General features: G+C 38.4%; 2 protein-coding genes and 1 long non-coding RNA gene across 5 annotated transcripts; 1 reads left to right on the forward strand and 2 right to left on the reverse strand.

Moving 5' to 3' along the window:
* Nucleotides 1-298: 298 nt before the first annotated feature.
* On the reverse strand, nucleotides 299-11,163 carry LOC133157557 (aminopeptidase N-like). Of its 3 annotated transcripts, none has more exons than XM_061284185.1 (22): nucleotides 11,037-11,163; nucleotides 10,502-10,660; nucleotides 9,634-9,940; nucleotides 8,536-8,678; nucleotides 8,321-8,457; nucleotides 7,456-7,582; nucleotides 6,858-7,012; nucleotides 6,532-6,645; nucleotides 6,288-6,431; nucleotides 6,096-6,161; nucleotides 5,722-5,787; nucleotides 5,012-5,187; nucleotides 4,697-4,773; nucleotides 4,226-4,359; nucleotides 4,086-4,141; nucleotides 3,521-3,668; nucleotides 3,016-3,107; nucleotides 2,804-2,911; nucleotides 2,555-2,722; nucleotides 2,331-2,471; nucleotides 1,258-1,339; nucleotides 299-922 (listed from the first exon to the last, which is right to left on the reverse strand). In XM_061284185.1, exons 3-22 carry the CDS (start codon nucleotides 9,837-9,839, stop codon nucleotides 767-769), a joined length of 2,496 nt encoding a protein of 831 aa, XP_061140169.1. In that variant the 5' UTR covers nucleotides 9,840-9,940; nucleotides 10,502-10,660; nucleotides 11,037-11,163; the 3' UTR covers nucleotides 299-766. The 3 variants fall into 3 exon arrangements, with proteins under 3 accessions (XP_061140169.1, XP_061140167.1, XP_061140166.1); XM_061284183.1 differs by having other exon boundaries at nucleotides 10,502-10,697; nucleotides 11,037-11,147; XM_061284182.1 differs by lacking the exon at nucleotides 11,037-11,163 and having other exon boundaries at nucleotides 10,502-10,961.
* A 796-nt stretch (nucleotides 11,164-11,959) lies between these two features.
* LOC133157206 (uncharacterized) lies at nucleotides 11,960-16,546 on the reverse strand. The gene is made up of 3 exons (XR_009714972.1): nucleotides 16,361-16,546; nucleotides 13,624-13,742; nucleotides 11,960-13,536 (listed from the first exon to the last, which is right to left on the reverse strand). It is a non-coding gene; the product is annotated as an uncharacterized LOC133157206 (long non-coding RNA).
* dnaaf4 (dynein axonemal assembly factor 4) lies at nucleotides 13,268-17,961 on the forward strand. Its single transcript, XM_061283575.1, has 9 exons — nucleotides 13,268-13,520; nucleotides 13,611-13,758; nucleotides 14,548-14,681; nucleotides 15,263-15,479; nucleotides 15,707-15,852; nucleotides 15,943-16,052; nucleotides 16,133-16,286; nucleotides 16,824-16,929; nucleotides 17,601-17,961. The coding sequence occupies exons 1-9, from the start codon at nucleotides 13,404-13,406 to the stop codon at nucleotides 17,702-17,704; spliced, it is 1,236 nt and encodes a 411-aa protein (XP_061139559.1). The 5' UTR covers nucleotides 13,268-13,403; the 3' UTR covers nucleotides 17,705-17,961.
* Nucleotides 17,962-27,280: the final 9,319 nt, after the last annotated feature.

The raw sequence follows: 27,280 nt of genomic DNA on the forward strand, positions 1-27,280 counted from the left end.
TAAGAGTGGTTTACAATGTTTTTTAACAATGTCCATGGCATGTTCCCACGGCCTCATAAAATGTGAAGATGTGTTGCCTTTGTCACAGTGATCACAGCTCAGTCTTTACTTATCCCCATCGAAAATGAGTTTGAAATAAACAATGCTGCGAGTATTGATTTTAGTACCTTGGAAGTTCTGTATAACAAAACCAATTACATATATCTCACAAATACACACCAAAATAGTTTCTTTTGTTTGTTTGACATAAATTAATTGTGTAGTATTCAGCGTAGGGGGAAATGAATGACCAAATGAGTAAATAGAGACATATTTATTGGAGAAAGCTGATGGAATTAAATTTTACAAAACAAAGCTTCAGTATATATGATAAATGCAATAGAAATAAATAATGGAATTACATTTCTCAAAATTGTTTCTCATTTTATGTTTGACTGACAAAACATTCCAGAAAGTACAGTATATAGTTTTTAAGTTAAGTTTTATTCTTTCAAATCATGTAATAGAGTGATCCTGTTATGAATAATTATAACCAAATTGACTTGCAAAGTTGTCCTTGTAAATGAAAACATTAAATCATTTATTTATTTACAATAGGAATCTCACTTATGAGTCCAACAAAAATCTTAAATTGAGGTTGTTGTATTTTCAAGGGCAGAAAATACCCAATAGTTCTGCCTACTCTGTCGAGCTGAAAGTACCAACAGCTTCAAAAGATACTTTGTTTAAAAATAGATGTTATAGTTGATGGAAAGTGAAGGCATCATTAGGGTTTTACTGCATCTTGGAACCACTCTAAGACACTTTCCTTGTTGTCTGCTATCCACTTCTTGTTGGCGATGGTTCTCTCAATGGACTGATCCACTGCCAGGGTCCCAGAGCCAAAACCGACCTCGGCGTTATCTGCTTTGAACTGCTTTAGCTACAATGGTAAAGAAAACAGACATTATTATTAGAAATTATGCTAACACTTGTGAAGTTATGTTGAGCAGAATAAGAATTTAATTTACAGAAGTGCTTGTTTGCCACAAACACTGACGGCAAGTGAATATGTGCTTGACAGTAACAGATCTCATTATTATCATTACGGTATCTAAATATTAGGTTGTTTTACCATGTTTGGTGGTGACCCAAACTAGTCTACATAATTGCAGGATTGACAGAAAGAAATCATGTTGGGGCTAAATGTGTCCCCTAAGGAATGATGCTGGTAAAATGACTATTCCAACCTGTTAGATTAGCTAAAAACAATCTAACCTGTTGAAGCTCAAAATCACTGGAAAATCTTTTGGTGACTCCGTTAATGAGGTTGGAAAAGGAAAAAGATCCACCTCCATATCTGTAAGTGAAGGAAGACAAGAATTGAATAAAACAGTAATGGTACAAAGAAATTGGTCTGGACAGGCATATGTTAAATATCATTTAATCAGAAAACTATAACAAAAATAATTAAAAAAAGAAAATATGCTTAACAATATGGTAATATTGTTTTTAATAAAACAGACTAAGTGAGTGTGTAGTTTTTATCTTTTAGCATGTCTGAGTAATCAACCAGCAATGTCAACTATATATAAAAAAGAGAAATACATGTACCATTGCCTCTTTGAAACCCTATGATTCGTTTTTGAAACTCTATTTGGTGCTTTCAGTCTTTAATCTTTTCTGGGGGGAGTTTAAGTTTGGAGGTCAACGATTTTAAGTTGTGCATTTCTGGTAGGAATGTTATTTTTAACATACTGTAACTGAATTCAATGAATGGACATGGCACAACTCAAGAGGCGGTAAAACCAAGGAATAATACTAAGAAAAAAAAATCAAAAATAACATGCATTGTAAATGAAACCTATTGATAAAATACAAAGATTTGAAAAATAAACACTTGCCATATTAAGTTCAAGGTTCTTGAACATAATATGAATGTAATGCTGAAAAAACACATTGAACCCTTCAAACAAATGATCAAAAGGTGAGTTTAAAGTATCGGGTTGATTCTTAACTTGACCAAGCTGCACTGGCCCAGAGAGCAACAGTCAGCACAGCAGAGGTTGGATTACAACCAGGGTCACAATGATCTAGGCTATAAAGCTGCCATTCTATTTTTATGTGACATGAGCGGAGACCATTTAATTGCTTTAAGCTTGTTTAGTTGAATGTCAGGTAAATAAGTTCCTTGACATATCATATAATTTAGTGGCCACAACAATGGCAAGCTTTTACACAGGGCCGTAAAGTTAACTTCAGCAATTTGAAACAGTCACGTTGTGAACACGAATGATGAGCAGACATAATTTGTCAAAACGAGGAATTAAAAAGCTGGACTTTATACTCACTGGGTAAAAATGAATGTCCAATGAGCCCTGACAAAGTCCCAAGCAAGAGATTGACCAATCACATTGTTGGCAATGTAGACAATGGTGGAGGTGGCATCCTGCTTTCGGATCAAGGTGGAATTCAGCGTGGACTCCAAGTACCTGAGGAGACCCCACCAAATAAATCCGCGTTGTTCGAGTAAAAGCATGCTGGACTGTAGAATAGTAGTCTAGACTGAACGTACCTATTGAGCAGCCAAGGCTGCTTTGTACAAGCCAAAGCAGCACGGAGTTTTTCAGCTTCAGATGCAATGGTAGCACTTTGAAATTGCGACCAAGCAAAGTCCCACTCTTTAGCACCACCTGCTGCGATGGCATTGCAGTATACAGTGGAACGTAGGTTGGGGTCGATTCTGGATAGAGATAGTGTCAAATCAGAAACAGCAGTGATAGCAAATCAGATACAAAATGGACACATCTTGCTATTTACGTACGGGTTTTTTTCCCCATCCATCCACTGCTTGAACCATGCTTTGGTCAGGTCTTGGCATTCTTGATGGCCCGTCCTGCAGGCCAGACTGATGGCATTCACCTGATTGTACCTGAAAGGTAATCCAAAATTAGGAAGAAGGGCTGAAGAATATATTGGTATTGGAAGTGTTGAAGGCTCAACGTCTGCCAAACCTGTATTTCAATCTATACTCACTGGTCCATGTGTCCACCTGGTAATTTTGTCCAATTTTCAGTCATGGTCTTGAAGTAGTTAAACAGTTGGATGGCGTGCTTCTTTAAATAATCCTGAAACAAAGAAGAATGAGCTTGAATTAGTTGAGGAACATGGAAGAGATCATATTAAGATATGCATATAGCACACCGCATACAGTATACACAACACATTCTGCAACCTCTGGTTTCTTTAATGAAGCTGCTGCCAAAGTGTTTGTGGGAATAGTTACCATTATTTTTTGTTAAGAAGAACATTCCAGTATGTGAAATCATAGGGTGTGTTTGTTTGTGGGCCAGTGATTGACTTCATTATCAAACTTTATACACGTCTTCATTGGCCCTGCCAAACTCTTTCCACACTGTTTATTTCCAAAATATTTATTCAGAGGCAGCTAACCAGGGATTATTTGATTAAAAGTCATGTTTTAGTTATTGGATCAATGGAGTGTATTTGTTGTATTTCTTATGAAAGGGCGAAACCCCACCTGCATGGGACCATAAACCTCACTACGATCAAACATGAGGTAGAAGAAGTCCAGGTTGTTCAGGGCCGACTCCCAGGGCATGTATTCCCTCTCCTGATCCAGATACTTTGTGGTTTCAAGAGCCAGCACAGTGGGGATGATGTTTGCCCTTGTGGAGTTTAAAGTATTGTGAAAATAACTATAACATTACAGTCGAGTTTTTTTTTTATACTGTGTATCAGCATTAATATTGTCAAATTGAGCAAACTTCCTGGGTCGGTCCAATTTTTAACCCTGAGTGAGTGAGTGAGTGAGTGAGTGAGTGAGTGAGTGAGTGAGTGAGTGAGTGAGTGAGTGAGTGAGTGAGTGAGTGAGTGAGTGAGTGAGTGAGTGAGTGAGTGAGTGAGTGTGAGTGAGTGAGTGAGTGAGTGAGTGAGTGAGTGAGTGAGTGAGTGAGTGAGTGAGTGAGTGAGTGAGTGAGTGAGTGAGTGAGTGAGTGAGTGAGTGAGTGAGTGAGTGAGTGAGTGAGTGAGTGAGTGAGTGAGTGAGTGAGTGAGTGAGTGAGTGAGTGAGTGTGAGTGTTTACCTTGCCAAGTTGAAAGCATCATCCACTAACTGAGCTCTGTTGATCACCGGTATAGTCTTGAGACAACAGAACAAGTGTTATCACTTGACTAAAATGAATCAAAAAAGTGCAGAGAAGTGTGATGGCACAAATGGTCTTACTTTGTGAGTGGTTTTCAGGACATCCAGAAGTTTGTTCCAGTTGCCTTGGTCATAGTTAACTCTGTAGTAACCCATCATATTGAGATTGGCCAGGAGCCACTCAGAGCCTGATAACTTCATTGACGCTTTCGTATCTGGAGAGGAAAATGTAACATTTAACGTTTCCCAGCCATTTGAAGTAGTTCCCCTCATTCCCTTGCGTCTACTATTTTGGTAACAACATATTCTTGTATTGATGAATTTACTCAAATTTTTAAATTGTACAATGGATGTGAAGATCTATTACGACTTTTTTTTTTACCCTACCACTAGTAGATGTTTCATAATATGTGGTTGCAATCAAATGCAGGAGAAATTATAAGGGCTATGACGACATAATGATATGATCATCTTAGTATAATTTAGCATTTTCAAGCCTAATGCTGACCTTGCCCAGATGAAAATTTGCTTCAAACTACTTATGCTATTTACCTGTTTCTTTAGTTAACCATAATTGATCTTGGGTGACTCCAGTCTTCATCCACCTGATGGGTACAATCCATTGATAACTGCAAAAGACAGATGATATAAATTAGTTGGACCACTACAAAAATCATTTTATGCCTTCCTTTGCAGTTAATTACACCAGTAGTTTGTAGGTTTGTTTATTCATTGATTTTTGGATGTGAAGTTTTACAATTATCTCTTGACTAGGATCAAATAATGGAGATGAAAATGCTTTGCAAAGAAATTTGCCTGTATTTGGATGGTCTAATTTTCAAAAATATGACAACTGAACATAATTACTTGTAAGGAGACGGTGCAGTAACTTCAGAGTCGGGATCCAAGAGAAAATGTTTCTGTGTAATAACTCCATTTGTTGCATTGATTGTAATCACGGGAAAGCCCATCTGCAGCACCCATGTGTTCATGATGTCATGAACACTTTGGGGAAGATCACCAAGACCAGCACTGTCAACAGCCTGCAGAGACATATCAGTTTTCTTCATTGTTCAATTGACTTGCATATTTACACGACCTTTGACCGCTGCATTTGACCCATCACAGTGACCACACACTGCTGTTGGCACCCATTGGAACAGAAGCAGCCAAGGATGGATCTTTGTTCATCTATGTGTGCCAGTCCAATGACAGGCAGAACAATTCAATTTTCTCCCATTGCATGGCAGAAAGTGAAATTAACCTTAGTATCAATTTTTCTAATACAAATTATAGCCTTGTCATAAAGTTTGGGACGCACAAATCTACACCCATTGAGCATCAACTTGGCAAAACAACTATTCTCATTTGAACCAAGAATGTGAAATAGTAAAGACAATTAGAGTAAGTTTTTCTCTGGTGGGGAAGAGACAATTATTTCTTAATGTGGACAGCACGCACAGTCATAAACTTCAACACAGCGGTTAAAAGAGAGGGTGCCACTGTTTGAAGATATAGACTCCTAAATGTATTGCTTTTCTATTCATGTATTTGAGACATAAAAAAAAAATACTTGCCTTCTGCAGATGATTCCACAGATCTGTATAAACCGCATTTCCAAATGCAAATTCAGCCAGGTAGGTCTAAAGGGACATGAAGAAAAATGGTAACTGTGGATAAATACTGCAAAAACATAAACATTAGAAATGCTGGTACAAGCTGTAAAGTTTAATAAAAGGTGAATGTAATATCATCGTAATTGTCTTTATTTTTAATTTGCACCTGCCTAAATAAATTCAAGCTGTAATAAAATGATGTATATAAGCGCAGCGGCTTGCTGGCATGATACGCTGCAATTTACATTAGCCAACCATCAAAGTGAAAATGATTCAAAGCATCATGTGAATATTGTTTAATTCATGCGGTAAATATTGGTGCAAGCACTCCTTACCCTGAGGCCCTCTTTGAAGACAGGTTCAGACAGGAAATCTGACAACATCCTCAGTACAGACGCTCCCTACAAATGAAGGAAAAAGGTGTAACTGCTGATTACTTACCAAAATATTGCAGGTTTTTTTTTTTTCAGTTATAGAGATTTTGAAAATTCACATGTATGTGTGAAAAGCCTGATGGACAAGGTTACCTTGCTATATGAAATGGCATCAAACAGCTCACTGATTTGTTCTGGCTTCTGGATATCTTCTTCTTTCGAGGACAAAGGGTGAGAGGAGGCCAAAGCATCAATGGCAAACACCCTGTGCATATCACTCAGCACAATAAGATCTGTCTGTTGAAAGGAATATTAAAAATAATCACAGTGGTTGATCATCATCATCATCATCATTTAACGTGAGATTCAAGAGACAGAGTTGGAAAGCAATCCTTACCACATTCCACAGAGGTTCAGCTTCATCTGCTCCAAGGTACTCAACATATGAGGCAAAACCTTCATTTAGCCACAAGTCATTCCACCACCTCAGGGTGACCAGATTCCCAAACCACTAAAGAGAACAAACAAATTGAAGCAAACCTGATAAGATGTCACCTTACACACTATATGTAGCACGAATTAGATTTCCTCTCCTAATTACAGAATGTTCTTCGTTTTATTTATGATTGGCTTCGCCTAACTTCTCACATTTGAATCTCCCACACTCTGGGCTTTTCCGACCTTACAGAAAAGGATGTGCTGTTAACCATTATCTGAACTAACCATATGAGCCAGTTCATGACTGATGATGGAAGCGATCCTCTCCTTGTTGCCGTTGGAGGAGAAGTCTTCATCGTAGAGGAGAGCTGTCTCTCTGTAGGTGATTAGACCCCAGTTCTCCATGGCTCCAGCATTAAAGTCTGGCAGGGCTATCTGATCTGTATTCAGTAAGAGTAAACAACTGCATATTTGTAAAAGAAAACATTTTCAGTTAAACATTGATCATTTATGACCAGGTACAATGCACTTCCCAAACAAGACATGAAAGACAACCACAAAGAAATAAAATTATTTACTGTGAGCTAATAAAAGTCCGGCATCTCTCACCTACTATGATAAATGAGACGAGAGTGCAACAAAGCAGTTTATGAAAACTTATCGATAATGTTATCAAAACCACACTGGCCTTGTTGGTGAATTGACATAAATGCAGACTTATTTTATAATATATGATTTAATTTTCATTATTTTGAAGCTCATTCTGATCACAAATGTTTGTTATAACTGCTCCAATTGACCCTCACCTTTGCATAAATACAAAGCAGTAACATCATGAGCCCCAAGAGGAAAATTCCATTTAAAGTAGAAGCATTTGACATACCTGACTTGGGCAGGGGGTACGTGGAATTGTAATAGTTCTCAAAAAACTTGAGAATTGGTCCAGTTTTTTTAAGAGCATACGCTCCTTGGCCAGCATCAATAGCAGATTTGCGGGCAAAGATCCGGATCTAAATCAACAAAACACAACAGAAGTTAATGCGTAAATAAAACACAACTCATTAAGTGAAAAATTGATTTCCTCAAATGAAGATGATTTAGAGCGCATCTGTTTTCTTTAAATGCGAATAATGATATGAAAATTTGTCTAAGAGGGTAGTGTACAGTTTCTTATTTGAAGTTTTACTGGATCTCTGTCATGCTCGTGGCTAACTAACTTGTGGTAGTCTCAATCACAACTGTAATAATGCTAACTACTGAGAACATTCTGCCTTTCTAACCTTTTACCAGTGGAATGGGAGAGTGCGTGTCACATGAGACGACAGATCGTTATCACTCATCTGATAAAGAATTCATTCTGTGCAAGAGTTCGACGTTTTCTTTAAATTGGTATTACAAAAGACAGATAAGAGTCAGCACTGACTATGCACTATTTTTAATGTTAATGTTGTCTCATGGGTTTGTTCACTTAAGAATGCGGAACGATTACTTTTATAGATGTTAATTATCAACTTTTTGACCCTTAAAAACAGATTATTACCCTTTATGTGTTTTCTCTCTGTTTCCCAATGAAGGTAAAAAAAAAAAAATATCCTAGAATGGATTATTGTATTCTGTTTTAAGAGGTTCCATGGCTATTTCCTTATGAACACTTGGTTTTGTTCCATGCTATAAAAATTAATTATGAACATTATACTTAAGTAAACTCAGCCATAAACATATAGATAGTAACACAACTGTTACATTACCGTGACATCATCAATGATGTTGGAGATATTGCCAAAGTCACTGACAATAAATGCCAAAAGATAGGTGGACATTTTCAGAGTTGGTTCAAACACTGTTTTCTGTAGAGTCTTTTCACCAATGACAATATTGCTTGTTTCTGCAGAATGGAATATGATGGATTATAACAAATGAACATCAAAATAAGAAATAAATATAACAATCATCTGGATGAAACCTTTTGGTTCGCCATTTGAGAGTGCCACAGTTCCTTTGTCATGTATCAGAGTGATGTCAAAAACGGCTTTCATAGCCGGCTCATCAAAACAAGGGAAGGCCTTCCTGGCATCTGTTGGCTGCATCTGAGTTGTTGCAACAATCCTAAACAGTAACAAATGCAATCACTGCATAAAATACTCATAAAACGATTCATAAAATACTCATAAAACAATTGAACAGTAATTCAGGTATGAAGCAACACAAAGCGGGGTTGAATTGACCCAAGTTAAAGGGATCAGTCACATTTTTGACCCAGCAGTTTTAAGGGTGATTACCCAAACTTAAAAAATAGAAATGACAATAATTAAAATAGATAATGCATCACTTGGTTCAAAAGGGATTGAGCCAATTGTGGGTCATTTATACACAGCACATTGGGTTGAGGATTGCAAATATAAATTTTACTTCCAATATTTTCTAACAATTTACAGTGGTCAGTGGTCTCTCAATACGTTTGGCGCAGATTTTTACTGATGCAACCTGCCCATTTTGATTGCAGACTTGAAAATGCCATATGGCATAAACAACTACTGACTAGCCCTCCAACTGGAGGTTACACTCTTGAAACTACTGGGTCAAAAATAACCCGCTTTTAGTCAAAAATTGGAAAGACCTGCTACTTGGGACAATTTGAGAATGTAACATTCACCCTGACCAGCGGTGTCACAGTCGTCCAGTCATCATCAATGTTTAATAAATTTGATTTATTTACTTAAAGTTTTTACTTCAACTTCAGTACACTAAAAGTGTTCGAAACAAGTCTATTAGAAAGCAACAATATCCATTTTCCATAACATTTACTCTGTTGAGGGTTGCAACAAGAGCCACGAGTTGGGCCCATCTCATTTCTGATTTTCTTGTGACAAGAGTAATAGGTGGGAATTAATCCCTTGCTAGTTAATCCCAAATAGACCAAACGTGTTAAGAGCAATAAAGAATCACACTGATAAGAAAACAGATGAGCAAATGATTGTCTTGCACACGTGAACGCTTAACAAAGGGATATCCATTTTTTCCACTATATTTTACAAACATAAATAGAAACAAGTCCACATACTTTGTCAGTCCATTTTCCTTGTATTCACTTCTGTAGAAGCCTCCAAGGTCATCAGCCAGCTCTCCAGTAAAATTTGTGTAAAGAATGTACCGATGGTCCTTCATCAGTTTATTGTCCAGTGTTATGACCAGATACTGAGTTTCTGTTTTGACCCAGGAGGAGACTATTGAGGGAGCTTTGATTTCACTCTCCAAAGCATTGAGCATTGCAAATTGGTTATTGTCATGCTTGCTGTAGTTCAGTTTATTGGAGTGGATTAGAATCAGATTTGTCTCCTCAGCACACACAAACTCGACACTGGATTCACCTAGAATGACATTGAGTGTGATATGATGATAATAATATATACAAATATATAAAAACACATGTAATATAACAGATAGTGTGTCAAATTGTCTTTTTCTAAACCAGAAGTTTCTATGACAAAGTACAAGCAGGCAATGCTTTTGTGAAAGTGGTGATGAGTTATAATTTATATTGGGGCCTCCACATTTTTTATAAATAGAGAGTAATAAGCAAACAAGACAACTATATATATATACATCATTGCCCTTTTTGATCTTTTGAAAATGTGTATTTGCAAGATCTTATAGGCGAGTGATTCTAATCAACTTATCAACTTCATATTAGGGAAATTGGACAAGGTTATATTGGGAAATTAGAGACGTTTTTGTCAAACAAATTCTTAAAATAAAAAATAAAAATAGGGATTTTATTTTAAATAAATACCCTTCATTATCAAATAAAAGACATATAATAATTGATCAAATTCAATCACTTTGTGTTGGTCTTATTTTGATCATGAGAGTAACAACACTGAACAGTTTTTTGGTGATACTAGACTGGTCTAAAAATGAAACCACTTTACCTGTAAAAATGTAGAGTCCAGTCTTTGGATCTGGAGTTAGCCGAGGCCACAGTGTGACGTGATAATGTTCTGGTACCAGGCTCTTGGGCAGTCGATATTTATCCCAAGCATTGTTGGACGGTGCAGTTGTGGTGGTGGTGGCAATTGTCGTTGCTCCAGCTGTTGGGGAGACATGACCCTCATTTTTTGCCTTTTCCTGGGAATAAACAACACTCAATGCTATTATAGTGGCTACAGCCCCAGCTCCAAGAATAATAGAAACTACCCCGACGCCTTTACTGATAAAGAACCCTTTCCCCATTTCTCTGCCTGAAGTTGAACCCCACTCAGAAACGGAGCATGCAACAGAGAAAAGGTCAGCTTTTATACGTGGCCCTGCAAAGTATTCCTCCTCCCTTTTTGCTGTAGCAGCCGAGCAGGTGATGCATTAACAGGGACATCGTTACTATAACAAATACTAACAATATGCAATAACTTCTATAACAAATACTAACTTCTTTCAGTCAGGTATATTAAATTTGATATTGTCACTTACCAATATTGAGAAATAAAGTCAGATTACCTTGAAATAAAAATGTTATAACATACAAAGATGTGTCTTTTGAGATGTTATAAAATAATATAACAGTTGTGAAGACTTTTTCTTGCTACACTTAAAAAACGGGAGTGGTATTTACTTAAACCATTGAACGCGTCATTAAGTCACAGCAACAAAATTATTTGTTTTAAAACCTGTTTTGCTGACAGTTTTTGAGAAGAAAAAAACCCCCGCAACATTTGTCCCATGTTGGGCACTGCTTCTGGAGTGTGATCACTGAGTCATTTCTGAATATTTTTTTTATTTTCAAGCACTCAAAATGTTTATTGGCATCATACCTATCCATACATATATCGTTTTTCAATTATGTTTCTGATAACCTCTGTGGACAATATTAGTATTTTTATGCTAGTATCAAAGATAACTAAGATGTTCTCATTCAAATTTCATAAAGATTTTTGCTGGCATTTTATCCGTATATACTTTTAGTAATATTTGCTTTAAATTATTTTTTGTTGTGTCATTGAATTGTGCTCTCTTCATTAAAATGTTCTACAAATAACAGAAAACAGGCATGCACTTGTGATACTATCTCCTCTTTCTCAACATGAGAGAATTGCACTTTTAAATTAAGTGCTGATGATACATTTTGAAATGTTTAATATTCTACCTGAATGCTTATCAATGCCAGAGATATACACAAATTACCGGATACACACGCTATCACATGTCTCCCGTGATTGAATTGTTCCCTCATCAATAAAACTGCAGGGAAAGTCACGGCACCATCGTGTTGATATTATCATTTGTATAAAATCTTGCATGCAGTAAAGCACAGTCAGCATAGATATTTTGTTCCATTCTGACAATAAAGATACAACCAAGTAGTAGTAAATTATTTACTTTATATCGTACAATGGTGATGTTCATGTCACGTGTGGAGCAAGATAGGGTCCCAGAAAGAGACATGATACAAAAATTGAAAAGTACACGTTTTTATCAAGTGTCCCCAGAAAGCAGGGATGGCTACTCAAGAAAATTTGAGGTTCTACCTGGAAGATAGATAGCTTGACACACTGACAACTTCTCACAGAGTAACCCGGGCTTACATACCGCAAGACATCAGGCTTGTTTGACAGAATAAAGATTGACATAACGGAACAAAGCATGTAGTAAGGGAAACGACAACTGTATAGCAACTGATACATTATGGAATCTGGCTTATGACAGAATGAACTGGACAAAAGCATAAAGGATCAGCATTATCTGAACAACTGATGAGTCACCGACCGGTCACGACAGTTCAAGAGATAAGCGATTGTTAAGACTTGGTATCTCCATCAGATTACACCTGCGACAAGGTTGTGAGCATTTATGGGAAATGTTTTAATGCACAACCTAACCTTTGAGAATAATTGTCAATTTCTGTTTATGTGAAGCCCTTTGAGACTGATTGTGATTTAGGGCTAAACAAATAAACTTGACTTAACCTTGGAGTGTGACATAAAATGACAACTGGCCTCTTCAGAATGGCTAACAGAAAATAGTAGTCAAGATCATTTAAAATGGAAGGAAAGGTTTATTATGTAAGATTGTTCAATCATATTTTATGAGCTTTAAGTGGCTGAATAGTCAATAAAGCTACTTCAGTAAAAAATCATTTAAAACTCCAGGAACTCTGTCATAAAATAACCATGCATCACGTGACCGAGAATGTAGCCACAAGGTGGCGCAAATCTCTCGTAAACGTTTTGGCGTGTATAGAGAAGTTGGATGGATGGATGGATGGATGGATGGATGGATGGATGGATGGATGGATGGATGGATGGATGGATGGATGGATGGATGGATGGATGGATGGATGGATGGATGGATGGATGGATGGATGGATGGATGGATGGATGCATTTTAGGAATAACATTTCCACACGTGATACGTACTGGCGTTCCTCAATCCGTCATATTGTATTTATGACATCAGCAATGTGACGATAAAGTTTTACTCTGCGAATGTTATTCACTAAATTGTGCTAGGTATTTACATTTTCGAACAGCAAAATATGGCTTAACAAAACACGTATTCTGCAGATAACTGATGCCATCCAGTTCTCGTGAGAATGATCAATACAAAATCCTCATTAGAGTGCATTTGTTCGACACTCATGTTTCCGATAGACTTGAATGCAACGTTAACTCCATGGTTTCCATAGTAACAATCATCAACATCAACAACATCTCCGTTAGCCTTTTGTTTCTCGCTGGCAATAAAGTTGTATCGAATCATAAATTAAGCGCGTTTAATTCGACAGTAACTGCAGATACATAACCAGAAACATCCACAAATCCGTGTAGGCCCACGAACTAGATGCCCCTCCTCGTAACAGACCACTCATGGACGCAGACAGAGTCCATGGTTTTCATCAGCGTGCCTCTGAAAGGGGCCAAGAAGGTAGACATTATGTCGTCCGACGAGTACCTGAAGGTGAGCTAACATAAACCTGTTCAAGACAGAATAAAATCAATTGTTAAGCTGGTGAGAAAATCCACAGATTTGTGATTTTATTTTCAATAGGTTCATTTCCCACCATTTCTGTTGGAAGTGTTCCCTTCGGAGCTTGTTGATGATGACCAAAGCTCAGCAAAGATTGGAAATGGTGTCGCAATCATCAATTTGTCAAAGAGGACCAACAAACTGTGGGAGCACCTATCAATAAGCACATGTAAGATTGGCTTGATTTTGAGTTTTATTCTAAGGTAGTACCTACATTATATAAATGGGTGTGTCCTTCGTTGCAAAAAAAAAGTCAGCATTGAGCCAGCCAGGAGTCCCACCGAGAAAGCTCTGAGGCCATTCAGGCACATTATCCACTGGAAATGACTAACATTTGTTCCACTCAATTTATGGAGTTTGTTGGAAATTGTATCGTCAGTTTTGTTGACCACCCATAAACCCCTCAATATATTCATACTGTTAATTGCCATCCAGAATTGTTACTACAGCATCAACTGTAAGTCAACATTTACTAGAATGACTGTTTCTATTCCCAACAAACAAACAAAAAAATATAAAGGCAGTATAAATAAGACTTTGAGGCTACTTATTAAATTATTTAAAATAGCATGTACATTAAGGATTTATTTGGACTCGTTTATTTTTTAACGCAAAATAATAGATGGATAAGATAGAAATACTTTTTAAATTCCGTAATCGGAAAAAATACTCAATACATGTTTGTATTTCTCTAGCAAAGGAAAAATAGAAACTGCATAAATGACACTTTAAGCTTCCTCATCAACATATTTAATATACATGTACATTGCGCATAAATCGCACAAACTAACAGGAGGGATTTATTAAACCGCTCTGCTATTAGGTTATAATAAGTTTCATGATACAATATACAAAATAAATAGCAGCAGTCAAAATGTTATTGCACATCCTCCTATATGGGGATGACTTGAAAACCAACTCATTTATGTGATGATATATTTCATCTGCTCTCTTTCAGATGATAAAGAGAAAAAAAAGGAAATCCGTGAGCGAGCACTGTCAAATATGCAGGAAAAGCTTGCTGCCCAGGCCAAAAACAGATCAGAGAAAAGGCAGAATGAGAAGAGATATACTGTGAAAACAATGATGAATGTAAGAAACACGAATGCCCAGTGGGCATCCAGTGGCAACAAATTGCAAAACTCACATATTTGCTGTTTTTGTGCTCATGTCACAGAAACAGTAGTAATATTTCGGTGCCACGTTGAAGTAGGATGAGGCACAGTACTAATGTCGAAGTAACCTGACGGAATTGGATCAAACTAGTTCTGTGCGCCATCTTGTGGCATCTTTACACAACTGGGTTGCAGCATCAATGACTTGCAAAGTTTTGCTATTCATTCTATTGATTAGCTTTTCTGCTCTATCCCTATGCATCATGAATAGCAGGGGAACGTATGCGCCTTCATCCAGATCTCACCAATCTTTCTTTACGCCTTGCCCATGCGCCACCCATCTCAATTTCACACTACCCTCACGGCAGAGCCTAAATAGCTATTGCGAAACAACTTAATTATCACGGCTTTATTATTTTTTTCTCCGTCCTATCTGACCTACTATTTACCTTCTTTAAACAAGATGACTGCTATTAAATAACTGACTTAACTCAAATAAAGGTTGAACTGGTTTAAGCATTTGCATTCCTATCTAATCACATTGTTATCTGTTTATAGATTGAAAGTGAAGAAAAAGACAGGATCCAGAAAATGAAGGATGCTGAACGAGAGAGAACCACAGCTGAACTGGAGGCATGGCAGCTGAAGGAGAAGAAAAAAGCTGACGAAGAAGCTCGACTCAAACTGCAAAGTCGGAGCAACCATTTAAACAAAGCAAAAAGTGTAAAACACACTCGTGAAAACGGAGGATCGGATGAGAGAAAGGTCATATTTGGTGAGTAATGTCCAGGTGCCATGCCAAGTATCTTATTTGCTATTATACAGTGCTATTGCTAAATAATGTCTACTGTACAGTTTTGAAAAGTATGTTATTTAAATTATTTTCATCTGTGCTTTTTATTTAGTTTCAGTTTTTATTTTGTTTGTTTGTTTCACGTGATTATTTACTTTATATTGAGCACTGAAGTTTACTATAGTTCCGATTTGCATCCTTGCATTTAGATAAAAGAGATGTCCGTGAAGCTGAGAGAAAGAAAAAGCAAGTGGATCTTCCTGCTCCAAGAGTTTCAGGAAACATTCAGGTCTCATTCACTCCTCGAGTTTTCCCCACGGCTCTCAGAGAGTCACGAGTTGAGGAGGAAGAAGAGGTAACATTTTCGTCCTTCGTGCAAAGAAAGTCTCAATAAAGAATTTGGAATTGCACCCGACAACTGCGTCTCTCGGCCAAACAACGGCAGTGGCTGAAAAAGCAAGCAGAGGCCAGGCGTGTCATCAATGCAGATATAGAAGAGCTGGAAGACTTAAGAGAGGAGGAGAGGAATCCCGACTGGTTGAAGGAGAAAGGCAAGTATGTGAAGTTTTCTCTCATCACCACCGTTAACTAGATCCTGACATGTGACGACTAAATAAATCATTTCTTTCTCCAAGCAAATGTTTTGCAGCTGGAAACTACTTGAGTGCTTTAAATGCCTACAACCTGGCTATTAGACTCAACAGGAAGATCCCAGCTTTGTATTCAAATCGAGCTGCATGTCATCTCAAGTTACGCAACTTTCATAAAGCCATTGAGGACTCCTCTCAGGTCAGAATGTGTCATTTTAGGAAGTTGACAAGTAACAAATAGACACCAAACTAGCATTATCGGGGGTAACTTACCCACCTACCAGACCCTTGCTGGGTGGCTTCTGTAGATTTGAACACATGTTGGATTGAGATAGTTCATCCAGCCACTTTTCATTTGAAAGGAAAATAAGATCCTCCAGCAGAGGCTTTGATGAGTGACACATCCTGTGAAGCAAGGTGGAGGGACATCAACACGAGGCACAAAGTGAATACTGACAGCCAGACTTTTGCAGACAGATTTATGCATCTGAAACATCAATCATTTTATATAAAAAATCTGCACGGTCACTCTGAAGTCATCATTGCAAGTAGTATTGCGCTGAGATAATTACACACCTAAAATAACAACAAAAATTAAGCTGATGATGTCATAGTTGTTGTTATTATAGTCTGCAGTACAGGCTGAAATGTATATCCAATCCAAGTATTACGGTAATGCTGAATTTCAAAATACATTAAGGTGGTGGTTAAGAGTGAAATGAATCTTTCTCTGCAGGCTCTTGAACTGCTGACTCCAGCCGTTTGTGCCAATGCGGCTGCCCGAGCGAGAGCTCACGTGCGTCGAGGCTCTGCTTTCTGCCAGCTGCAGCTCTATGCGGAAGGTCGGAAATGCACCACACTCGGTCTGACTAAGCAGAGTCGTATATCAAAGCACTCAGATTAACAAGCCACTCACTTAACAGCAGCTCTTCTCATCACACTTTAGGAAGGAAGTAAAGTACTCTTGCATGATACGTTCAAACTGGACTATTTCTGTACCTGACACGGCACCTTACCATAAACGTTATATTTTTTTAAACACAATTTAATCCGAACTCTCTACTGACTACTAAATCTATTTTCTATGTGTAATAGGGGAATCATTGTGTCATAGATACTAGAAAGTTTTGACGAGATCAACCTCCAACTTTGAACTCACGACCGAAAACGATGCTCAGCGTCACATTGACAGTCATTTGAAACTTGCAATTTTCTATTGACTTGTGGTTACACAGTAGGCTAAATTTGTGGAGGCTAGGAACCACTCATGCAGCAAATAGTGAAAATGATGCCACACCACCCCAAAAATTTTACAATTGCCAATAGATGGCAGCAAAGCTCTTTTTATGTCCAAATGAAACTCCTAGTAATGTCAGCGTAGTTCTGTGTCGGCATGAATCTTTCTAAATTACTTTAACTGTAGAAAGCTGATATCCAAAGCAAACACACACATCATAGCATATTTTTTTACCAAATATTTGTTGATTAACTTGTTTAACTTTCCTTCCCACAGGACTACAAGAGTACCAAACTGCTTTAAGGATTGAGCCAAACAACGAATCTCTGCAGGCAGACACTCAAAAAATTAGGGACATCATACAAGGCAGTGCAGAATAGGCTGACTGTGGCAAAGTGAAAGCTGTCAGGCTTAGGATAAGCAGTTCAAATAATGGATGGATGAAGTTTTATTTATTTCAGTAGTTCATTTCAAAAGGTCAAACTCATTACACTCACCAGTTTCACTGACACATCAGTTAATCAAATTTGAAAATTCTTCTCAGAAGTCAAATTCTTCCCTTATTTCTCTATTTAAAAAGTTTTGATTTGAATAGAGTGTTCTTATTTCTTGACATGGTGCTTGAATCATCCAAATTTCTAGTCTTAGTTGCTTTTATTTTTTAATTCCTATTCCATGAGTTCATCTTGTGAGTCATTATAAAATCAATATTCTTCATTTGCAATGCGGTCCTTTTTATTCTTGCTGATCCACACAGATCCAATCTTTCCAAAGATCGCCAAGTGGCACTTGAGGACCTCGACCACACACCCTGCCCTCTGTTAGTTGGCACAATTGAAATCTATAAACACCTCGTGAAGCCGCATTTCTTATTTTTTTATCCTACTGCCAATTTTGTGGGGGGGGGGGGTTCCCCCTAATCTTCTAATCAAATGTGCCGAAAGCTTTGCCTGGAATTACCAGTGGTTGAAATTCCGCATCAAAAGAATGGGGTCATTAAGAGGCTGTGATTTGTAGTGGGGCTGTATTGTGCCGGGGTAGTTGCAGTGAATGGCTGTCACTGAATGACGTCTCAAAGCGTTTGAAAAGATAAACACAATTCCAGAGCTCACGGACAAGCGAATGGCTTCAAGTGTTATTACAAAAGATTAATGCAGGGCCTTGGAAATGGAACTAAAGGAGGGTCGTGCACTGAGTGCTGCTGCTGGGAATTCACTGCAGTACTTTCAACAGTTTGTACTCTGATATCTAGATTAGGTACTGGTAATGACAACCGGGGACAGATATTTTAATTAGATTATTTTCAATTAAACAACATAACTAAAAATTGTATGATTACTGAACGATGATAGAATGAAGGATGGAAACCATGAAGACAAATTAGAATCAGTGGTGGGACATGCAGTGGGGATTCACGCAATTGTATTCACATTCTAATATTAAGTCATTATTACGGAAAACATCAATATGCGAAAATGTAACAACAATAGAAGGTGGAGCAATGCAGAAGCAAAAATAGATTGAATAAAATACATGATAATCACCAGAGAGGTGAATTATTACATTATTTGCGCAGAGTTTTGTCAGCGGAACTTAATATTTTACTCTGACCAACCAATCAGAGGACGGAAAAATGCTGTGGGTAATGTGAGGTGAAAAAAACATTGATTGGTTTAAGAAACAATCCCATTGCTAATAAATTCGACAGCAGTATTCATTCTGAAGGCTTGATTAGACTCTTACGCCAAACAGAAAGTGGCTGAAAATTTAAAAAGTTATATCCACACGCAATAGGTAACAGTGCAGCCAAAACTGAAAAGAAATGGTAAAAGGAAAATGAAAAAATATCTGCCTTTGAAAAGGCTTACGATTCCTCACGTCTCAGAGGAGAATCATCAGATTGTGATCATTTTCCACATGATATGGAAATCTAAATCTAGTTATCATCAGTGTGTGTGTGTGTTTGTGTGTGCACGTATGCGCGTGCACGTGTGTGTGCACCTGTGTGTAAGCTCTGGGCGACTTTCCCATTGTTGCTGGAGGTGGTTTGATTGGCAGCTGGACGCCCCCTCTGGCTGGCGACTGGGTCCGAGTGACCAGCACAATATGGAGGCCTTTATCCATGCGCACTGGCCAAGACACACACTGCTGCTTCTGGACACCACACTTTAACCCATTTTACACACTTATACAAAGGCTCGGGGACCCCCATGTATACATGTTCCGGCCACAAAGAATCAGCACCTGGATTCAAAGTTAGGTCTGGTTAGTGTTGATTCTTGTGAAACACTGAAACAGGAATACATTTCTTCTCTGGTCAGAGTTCACAAGCTCAGTCTAAGTGCAGGTAACGTAAGCGAAGATCCCAGTCAGTGTCAGTGGTTGTCTGCTTTTATTTGTACTCTGTGATTGACTCATAACCAGTCCAGCGTGTAGTCCGCTAATCGATACCTGTATGGCTTTTCATGCTGGTATACTAAAAATTCACCGCCTCAATTATTCAAAGTACCGTAATTTTCGGACTATAAGTCGCACCAGCCATAAAATGCCCAAAAAAGTGGAAAAAAAACATATATATGTATATAAGTCGCTCCTGAGTATAAGTCGCCCAAACTATGAAAGAAAAACCGCAACTTATAGTCCGAAAATTACGGTATTCGTGTTTAAATTCGAGAATCGGTCTTTGTGGTATCAGAGGGATCAACGGCTCTAAAAATATCCATGCCGCACATCACAGCAGGGTGAGCGTAACTCCAATCACACCATTGCGCTGTCTACAATTTTAAAGTTATGTACATTATGCAACTGTTAAGTCCAATATCCACCATGAATATGAAAAACTGCACAACATCGATGTCCTACCTAACTTGACACTGCCATGTAGCTGTGGCACATCAATGCACATGTTCTTCATTGAAATCATTTTGAAAACATTCCAACTAAAGCAGGTATCGTCATTTTGATGCTGATTTTGATGCGTCACGTTACTAAAAATCAAACTGCTCATTTGTTAACGAATATAAACATTTCATATTTCATTTCACAATCCCACCCTTTTCTTTGGCGTATAGCAGAGATTGTTAAAGAATACTTTAGAATGTTAAAACATGCTTTAGAATCATTTAAGTGGCAATCAGTATAGCATACCGAAGCACACGCGGTAAATAAAAGTTATTCTAATCGAAATTCGTCAGGTCTGGTGATCGTGATATTTGTATAAAGTTCATAAATTCACCTTTCTGGTTTCTTTACTTTTGAATGATAGGAGAAAAAGTGATTGATCCTAATTGGTCCTTTTGCTTCTGTCACTCCCTCCTTACCTTACAGGCTCATCTTTTCCCGCTTCCATTCCCTCCGCCTTGCTGAATAAGCACTAAAGGTAAATTAGATCATAATGACCCTGCAGCCTCTATACAAAACCTGATTTGACACGCAACCCTCTGCCTAATGAGCTGAAAAACTCCTCTGTGTGCGTGTATCTGCGTGGATGTGTGTGTGTGAAATGTCTGTATTTTGCTCCTTTCGTCACAGCTCTGTGTGGTATCTCCGAACACACAACCAACCACACATGCAAACACGCACATACACCAGTCACCATATGTTGGCATTATGTGGTTAATGTGCTCTCCAAAGACATAGTTAAATGGATTATGCGGGTAAACGTCACAATCTGAGCTCCATTTAACTTTTCAATCCACTAAAAGTACACATGAAAAGTGGTTAAAATCCCTTTTTTTTTTTTAAATGTACAAATGTTCCACAATGTTAGCTGAAGTGGGAATGCAGAAACAAAGCAATCAAGTAGTATGCATGGTCATCCTGGACAACTCCAGTCGTCCAAGTGCATGATTGGCCATCTTGCCACTTTACCACAATGTCCGTGGACTATAACTACGAAAAGTAAAGATCAATTAATACAGTTGCAGTTCTATCTTCAAAAGCTGTGTGATCGCTTGGCATATCTGCCACCCATCCACAAAGTTGAATTGGTTTATTTGGTTGGTTGTGCAGTTTTTTTTATGCATCCTTCAAAATGAAACAATGACTAATACAAGAAATAAAAAATTAATTAAGAAATAAAACACTTATCCTCATTAGGATCACAATGAGCTGTACATATCCCAAATGACTTTGGGCAAGAGACCGACGTACACTGGACGTACTGGTGCCAGTAAAAAAGTATATTTTGTCAGATATTTCCTCTAAAATACAAAACAGTGAGTGTAGCTATTTTGATAGGAATTCAATATACTAAAGAAGCATTACCAGATAAAATATGCAAACTACGACAAGGTGAGTAAAAATTAAAGCAACTGGAAGCTACGTGGTGAGCTCTCACATTTTCACCACAACAAATTTGGCCCACTTTTCAAACTGTCTGGACACCCCTGATCTAAACCAATGTTCTGAAAGTTAGTTAATGAAAACTAAGGAAATAACTAGTAAAACTAAAAAAAAATCTGTTATCAAAATTAAATTTAAAAAAATAAAAATGAAATCTTTATCCTATGTTTATAATACAAATTAAAACTTAATATCATTTTATAAAAATAAATAAAAATGAAATCTTTATCCTATGTTTATAATATCATTAATATCATTTTTTGATGCTGTACAAATTTTTATGGGCGGCATGGTGAAGCACTGGTTAGCACGTCCGCCTCGCAGTTTAGAGGTTGCGGCTTCGATTCCACCTCCGGCCCTATGGATGGATGGTTGGATGGACGGACGAAGAAACCGACGAACACGTCCTCCTGCTGGAGTTTCAAGTCAGAGGTCAAATGTTTATGTGTCCATATAAAGGAGACCATTGGGGTCTTAAACACTGGGGTCTCTAGACTTGACCTTTGACCCCCAAACTTTCTTATGTGCGTCTCAATCAGATCAAAATACGCAATCCCAAGCTTCTCTTTTGCTTCATAGTCTTTCCTATCTTTTCATTTCATCCACAAACTCTCGAAATGAACTCCTCAATCTTTCCCCTGTTAATCTGTATGTGTGTGTGCGTGTGTGTGGTGGTCTGAGCGTGTGAATGATAGACTAACCCCATTCTGAATTATAGACTCCTAGGGGTCACCCAGTAACCCCATGGGCCAATTGTTACTGCCCCACTTGCAGCCTCTCTAAGCTGCACTTGACATCACTTTCCTTTGGTGTGTGTGTGTGCGCGTGCGTGTGTGTGCATCTGTGTATATGTGCATGCCTGCGTGCTCGTGTGTGTGCTTTCTAGCGCATACATGCGTGCAGTCGTGCGCGTTTCCTCTCAGGTAGATAAAACCCCATAGGTCTCTATCCTTGCATGCCTCAGTGCTTCTTTTGTAAAGCCTCTGACTAAACAGAATGCTCACTCCCACAAATTTCACTGAAATGTCTTGCTCATTCATCACATGTGGTTTTATGAGCCATCCAGGAGTCAGGTCTTCCAGTAGAGGATTTTTATCAGTCCCAAAGGTGACGATAAACACTCATAGTGAAACATCCAAACATTATTATCCTCCCAAAAATCCATTTCATGCCAAGCAAGTAGGCAGAACAGTTTTATTTTGAAAAAATACCACATCGACCTCAAATGCCGACGCCCGACTTCCTGTCTGGCTCGTCTAATTTCTTCAGCCTCATGAAAATCTGCATGCGTTATCCGCAGAAAATAGAAACCTAGCTTTTACATTCGTCACGCAGTCGGTGTGAACTGAGCGTCGCTAATGTGCAGGATATTCACTGATGCAAAGAAAGATGCTCGCTTCTTTTCTCGTAGGGGGAGCCAAAAATAAATATATCTCATGATATCATGATAGATCTGAGTCACTACTACATTGATGTTGATTGCTTTTTAATGAGCAGACGATATAATAATTACAAATAATAATTTGATTATTTGTACTTGCTTGTAACTTGTAACGCTTCTCTAATTCAGCAGCAATTCTCCTTCTTCAAAAACCTCTCATGGCCTTTAACCTAAAGCTAATTAGACTTTTCATTCGTCTTGAATGACTTAATTGATAAACGATCAACCGTAATGGCTTCATCTATAAACATCCTCTCATTTGCTTTCAGCGCCTACTCCTATCCACTCCGCTCTCATCCCTCTTCCATTGTAGCCCCAACAAGTTATCCGACACATTAAGCTGTGCGCTCACAGAAAGAAAGAAGAGAGTTGCTTAGAATTCCTCTGGTGATTTTAATTAAAGTCCAAGACTAAACACCTCTTTCTCTGCCTCTCTTTCTTTTGGTCTTGCTCCACTACTGCCACCCAAACTTTTTTTTCTGTGATCACCTCTTATCCCTACATCCGCTCAACAGAGTGGCATAAGGAATGCCCAAAAACCGGCCTTCAGAGGGTCCTTGTGGCCTGACAGCTCCTAAAATAAGAGCCATTAGTGAGAGAGAAAAATAATGAAACATTACTGTTGAGAGGCTGGCATTAGAGGATTTGGACAAATCTTTGGTAAAGAATTACTTGATTACTAAAATAGTTGTTGATTAAGTTCATAGTTGATTAATTTGGACAGCTCTGGTTGGTTGATCAGTCAGTTGGTTTATGCTTTGCTTTTTTGTTTGTGGGTGATGGACCAACTTCTAATAGTATGTGTACTGAAAAGTCCAAAGATTATTGGTTAAAAAAAAAAAAAAGAGAGAGGGCAAAAGAACTAAACAAATGAAACAGGCATTTCATGGGACTGTAACTTTCCTAAAATGTCAATCTTGGGCGCATCTAAGACCAAAACAAAGAGCATTTTCCCAGAGGCTTTGTGGCTTGTTGTTAAATTGGTTTCAACAGAACCAACAATTTTGATAAATGTGTGTAAATGCCATATTTTTCAGAAACCTCTCGAATTTAAGCTCCAGTTCTTGCCATCAATAGAATATTACTGATTTCATTGTGTATCTATTGTGGTGGTGTATAAAGGCAAAATACAGCAAAACAAAAGATAAGATTGCATGATGGCCAACTCTTCAAAATAGTCCTTTCTGTAAGGGATTAAACTGGATCTTTAACAAAACGCTCACGCTCGGTTAGTCTTTGACTTAAAATGCAGACGACTACATACTCACGCACGTATGGTTAGCCCTCGTTGCTTGCACCTTTTACGAGCTGAAAAGCAACAATTATCTTGACACAAAGAGATGTGGACGCACCACAGAAAAGGAGTAAAAGAGAGTCGGGCTTTCTTTGAGAAGAAACGAGAAGGAGAAATTATCTTGAGCATCAGCGTTTATCAGACATATGGTCAAGTGGAGCAGACTGTGAAGACTTGAGGACAATTCATGAGCTCCACTCAATTAAAGGGATTAAGAATGCTGGGGTAGGCCACACGCACACACACACACATGGACCACCTGCAATACCGCCACGGACCACGAGAGGGTTGCGGACCACCGGTTGACAATCTGACTTAAAGTAACTGAAATTGAAGGCCAAGTCTACTCAAAAATTTTCTTTCAAACAATGACAACGACATCCTGAATAATATTGCGTTTGTGTAATTGACTCGCCAGTTTTCTGAAACTGAGCCGCAACTGTGATGTTGTTTTCAGCCAACAGGAATTGGCATAATGGCCGCCCCCGAAATGGATAAAGTCAGGTGTATTTTGCTGCTTAATTCATATTCCACAAAGGCAATATTAATCTGCATGTTGTGTTTAGCCCACAGAAAAATTCGGACTTGACTTCTCCTTTAAATAAAGTAGGCTTTTCCTGCATTGTAAGCTTGACAGCAGTTCTTACTTTTTTGTGCTAACAACTGACTACAATTTGTAAGTGTTTATAATTCCTTCTACTTTGACTAAGGCCCCAGTTCCAGCTGAATCAAAATAACACCAACACACGATGTTGTCAGACCATGCAGATATGGTGCTAAACTTTCTCTGGGTTTAAATAAAGTCACTTTGAATTGTGGCAGGTACTGCAAACTACATTTAACTTGAGTTTCAATGTGATTGGTTAATTGTGAAGCGGAGCCACAAGTGCACACCTTTTTTGCGTTACTAAGCGATCATTTACTGTGTGTGTAAAAAAAACATTGTGTGCCGATAATGTGCATAGGAAATTGATATAAATTAGTTAGCTCTGCTTTCCTTCCCTTTCTTTTCTCTTTTACGCTCTTCCTTCCTTTCTTTCCCCCTGTCCCGTTCCCGTGTCGCTGGGTCTGAAAGGCCTAGCCATGTATAACAGATATGGTCGATTGTGAGTGGATCAGAGCAGATCATTGATGTGAATGGCTTCAGTGAAACCTCTCTTTCAGCTCGGAGTCAAAGCTTTCAAAGGATCCCTGATATGGAAGAAATGAGGATATCCTTCCTAGCTGTTCCTTTCTTCTGCAGGGTGTCAGTCAATGTGCGTTTGTGTGCATGTGCAGGATGTTTGGTGCGGGCTGCTGACTTTGGTGCTTGTGAAATTATTTGACAAAGCTGAAGTAGGAAGTCAAATGAATGGAGTCATGCTAGGCACCATGACCACATTGGCGTAATGCGTTGCATGTTGCATGTGTGTGAGTGCGTGTGCGTGTGTGTTGTTTCATATCGTTCTCCTATTTTTCTTTTTTGGTGCGCATCCTTACTAGCACCTTCTTTTTACACTTCCCACTGATGGCCTTTTCTGCCATTAAATTGAAAATATTTTTCCCGACTGGATATTCAGCTGTTTAGATGCCTCGATAATCAATTGCGGTTTTGCAAATAATGGTTCTACGAAAGGAAAACTAAAGTTCACTTGTTTGGAATTGAAAGTATTTCCTTATTTTTGGTTGTGTTGGCACTACATAGGCAAAACTGCTGGCGGTGTGTGTGTGTTGGGGGGTCATCAATTGAATCGGATGTTTTGTTTTACCCTTTCTGTCAAAGTTCTCTTGGCCCTAGCTCGGGATGTTTGCCTGCATCCATCTTGTTTTTATCCATAATATTTAAATTGTTCTTCTCATAACAAATTATGATTCTAACTGGCATACAGGATCTGATTTAGGTTACAAGGACCGAGTCCAGATAGCTGGGGAAAAATCTGGTACCGTTTCAACAGTTTTTACTTCACTATTTCTTATTCGTAGCTGTACCATACTTCAGTGTGACACATTCCATATTCTTTCAAACTTAATCAATGGGTGATATCTACTTTATAATCAACAGGTACAGAAACGCCTCGACACAATAGGGTCCACTAGGAAACCAGATCAAACCACACACACACTCATATACATGTGTAGACTCTGCATATATAACGTGTGCCTGCATGGATTTGCGTGTGCACTTGCTGGGAGCAAAGAAGCAGGCTAAAGGGCCGAAAGGCAACAAAGATCAAGAAGAGAAGAGCAGCAGGAAGCTGACTAGTCACTCTATCCCAGCCATCTCTCCTTGCGAAAGCAGACGGTGGGATGAAGGGAGAAAGTTGAAGTTTAAAATCAAAGGCTAAACCGCGGATTAGCCTCGGGTGGAGAGAGGGGGGGGGGGGGGGGTTGCTGAAGGGAGGTTCGGGTTAAAAGAGATTCATAGGGGCACACTGACTTTTGCTGAAAGTAATATTAGAATGTCTGTCTGTGCGTCGGAAAACTGGGTCACTGTGCGGAACTCGAAATTGCATTTCCTTCACTGACTGCAGTTTCAACGCGTCACAGAGCTGAAATTTATTAAGGACTTGTGAAAATACAAACATATCACAAGAATGGCGTAAGATTGAGGTGAGCTGAGATTCCTAATTCAAATCTCAGAAATATCTGTTAGACATCCTTGACACTTACCTCACTGTGCTGCCCAACATTATTTTGAATTCTATATTTTTGTTCCTGTGGCTTCAAACTGAAGGAGCTACAGCTCAGCTAGAGAATTTGTGATCAATTTCATCAACACTATCACGAGTTGATTTTATTTACTTTTTAAGAGTGTTAAGGGCAGGAATTTTCATTTATTTCGTGGCTGGTCTTCAGAGAAGGATAGCCTCACTTTGTTGCAATTAGCTTCTTGCTAGA

This window comes from Syngnathus typhle, linkage group LG7, assembly GCF_033458585.1.
Source record: "Syngnathus typhle isolate RoL2023-S1 ecotype Sweden linkage group LG7, RoL_Styp_1.0, whole genome shotgun sequence".
NCBI lineage: Eukaryota > Metazoa > Chordata > Actinopteri > Syngnathiformes > Syngnathidae > Syngnathus > Syngnathus typhle.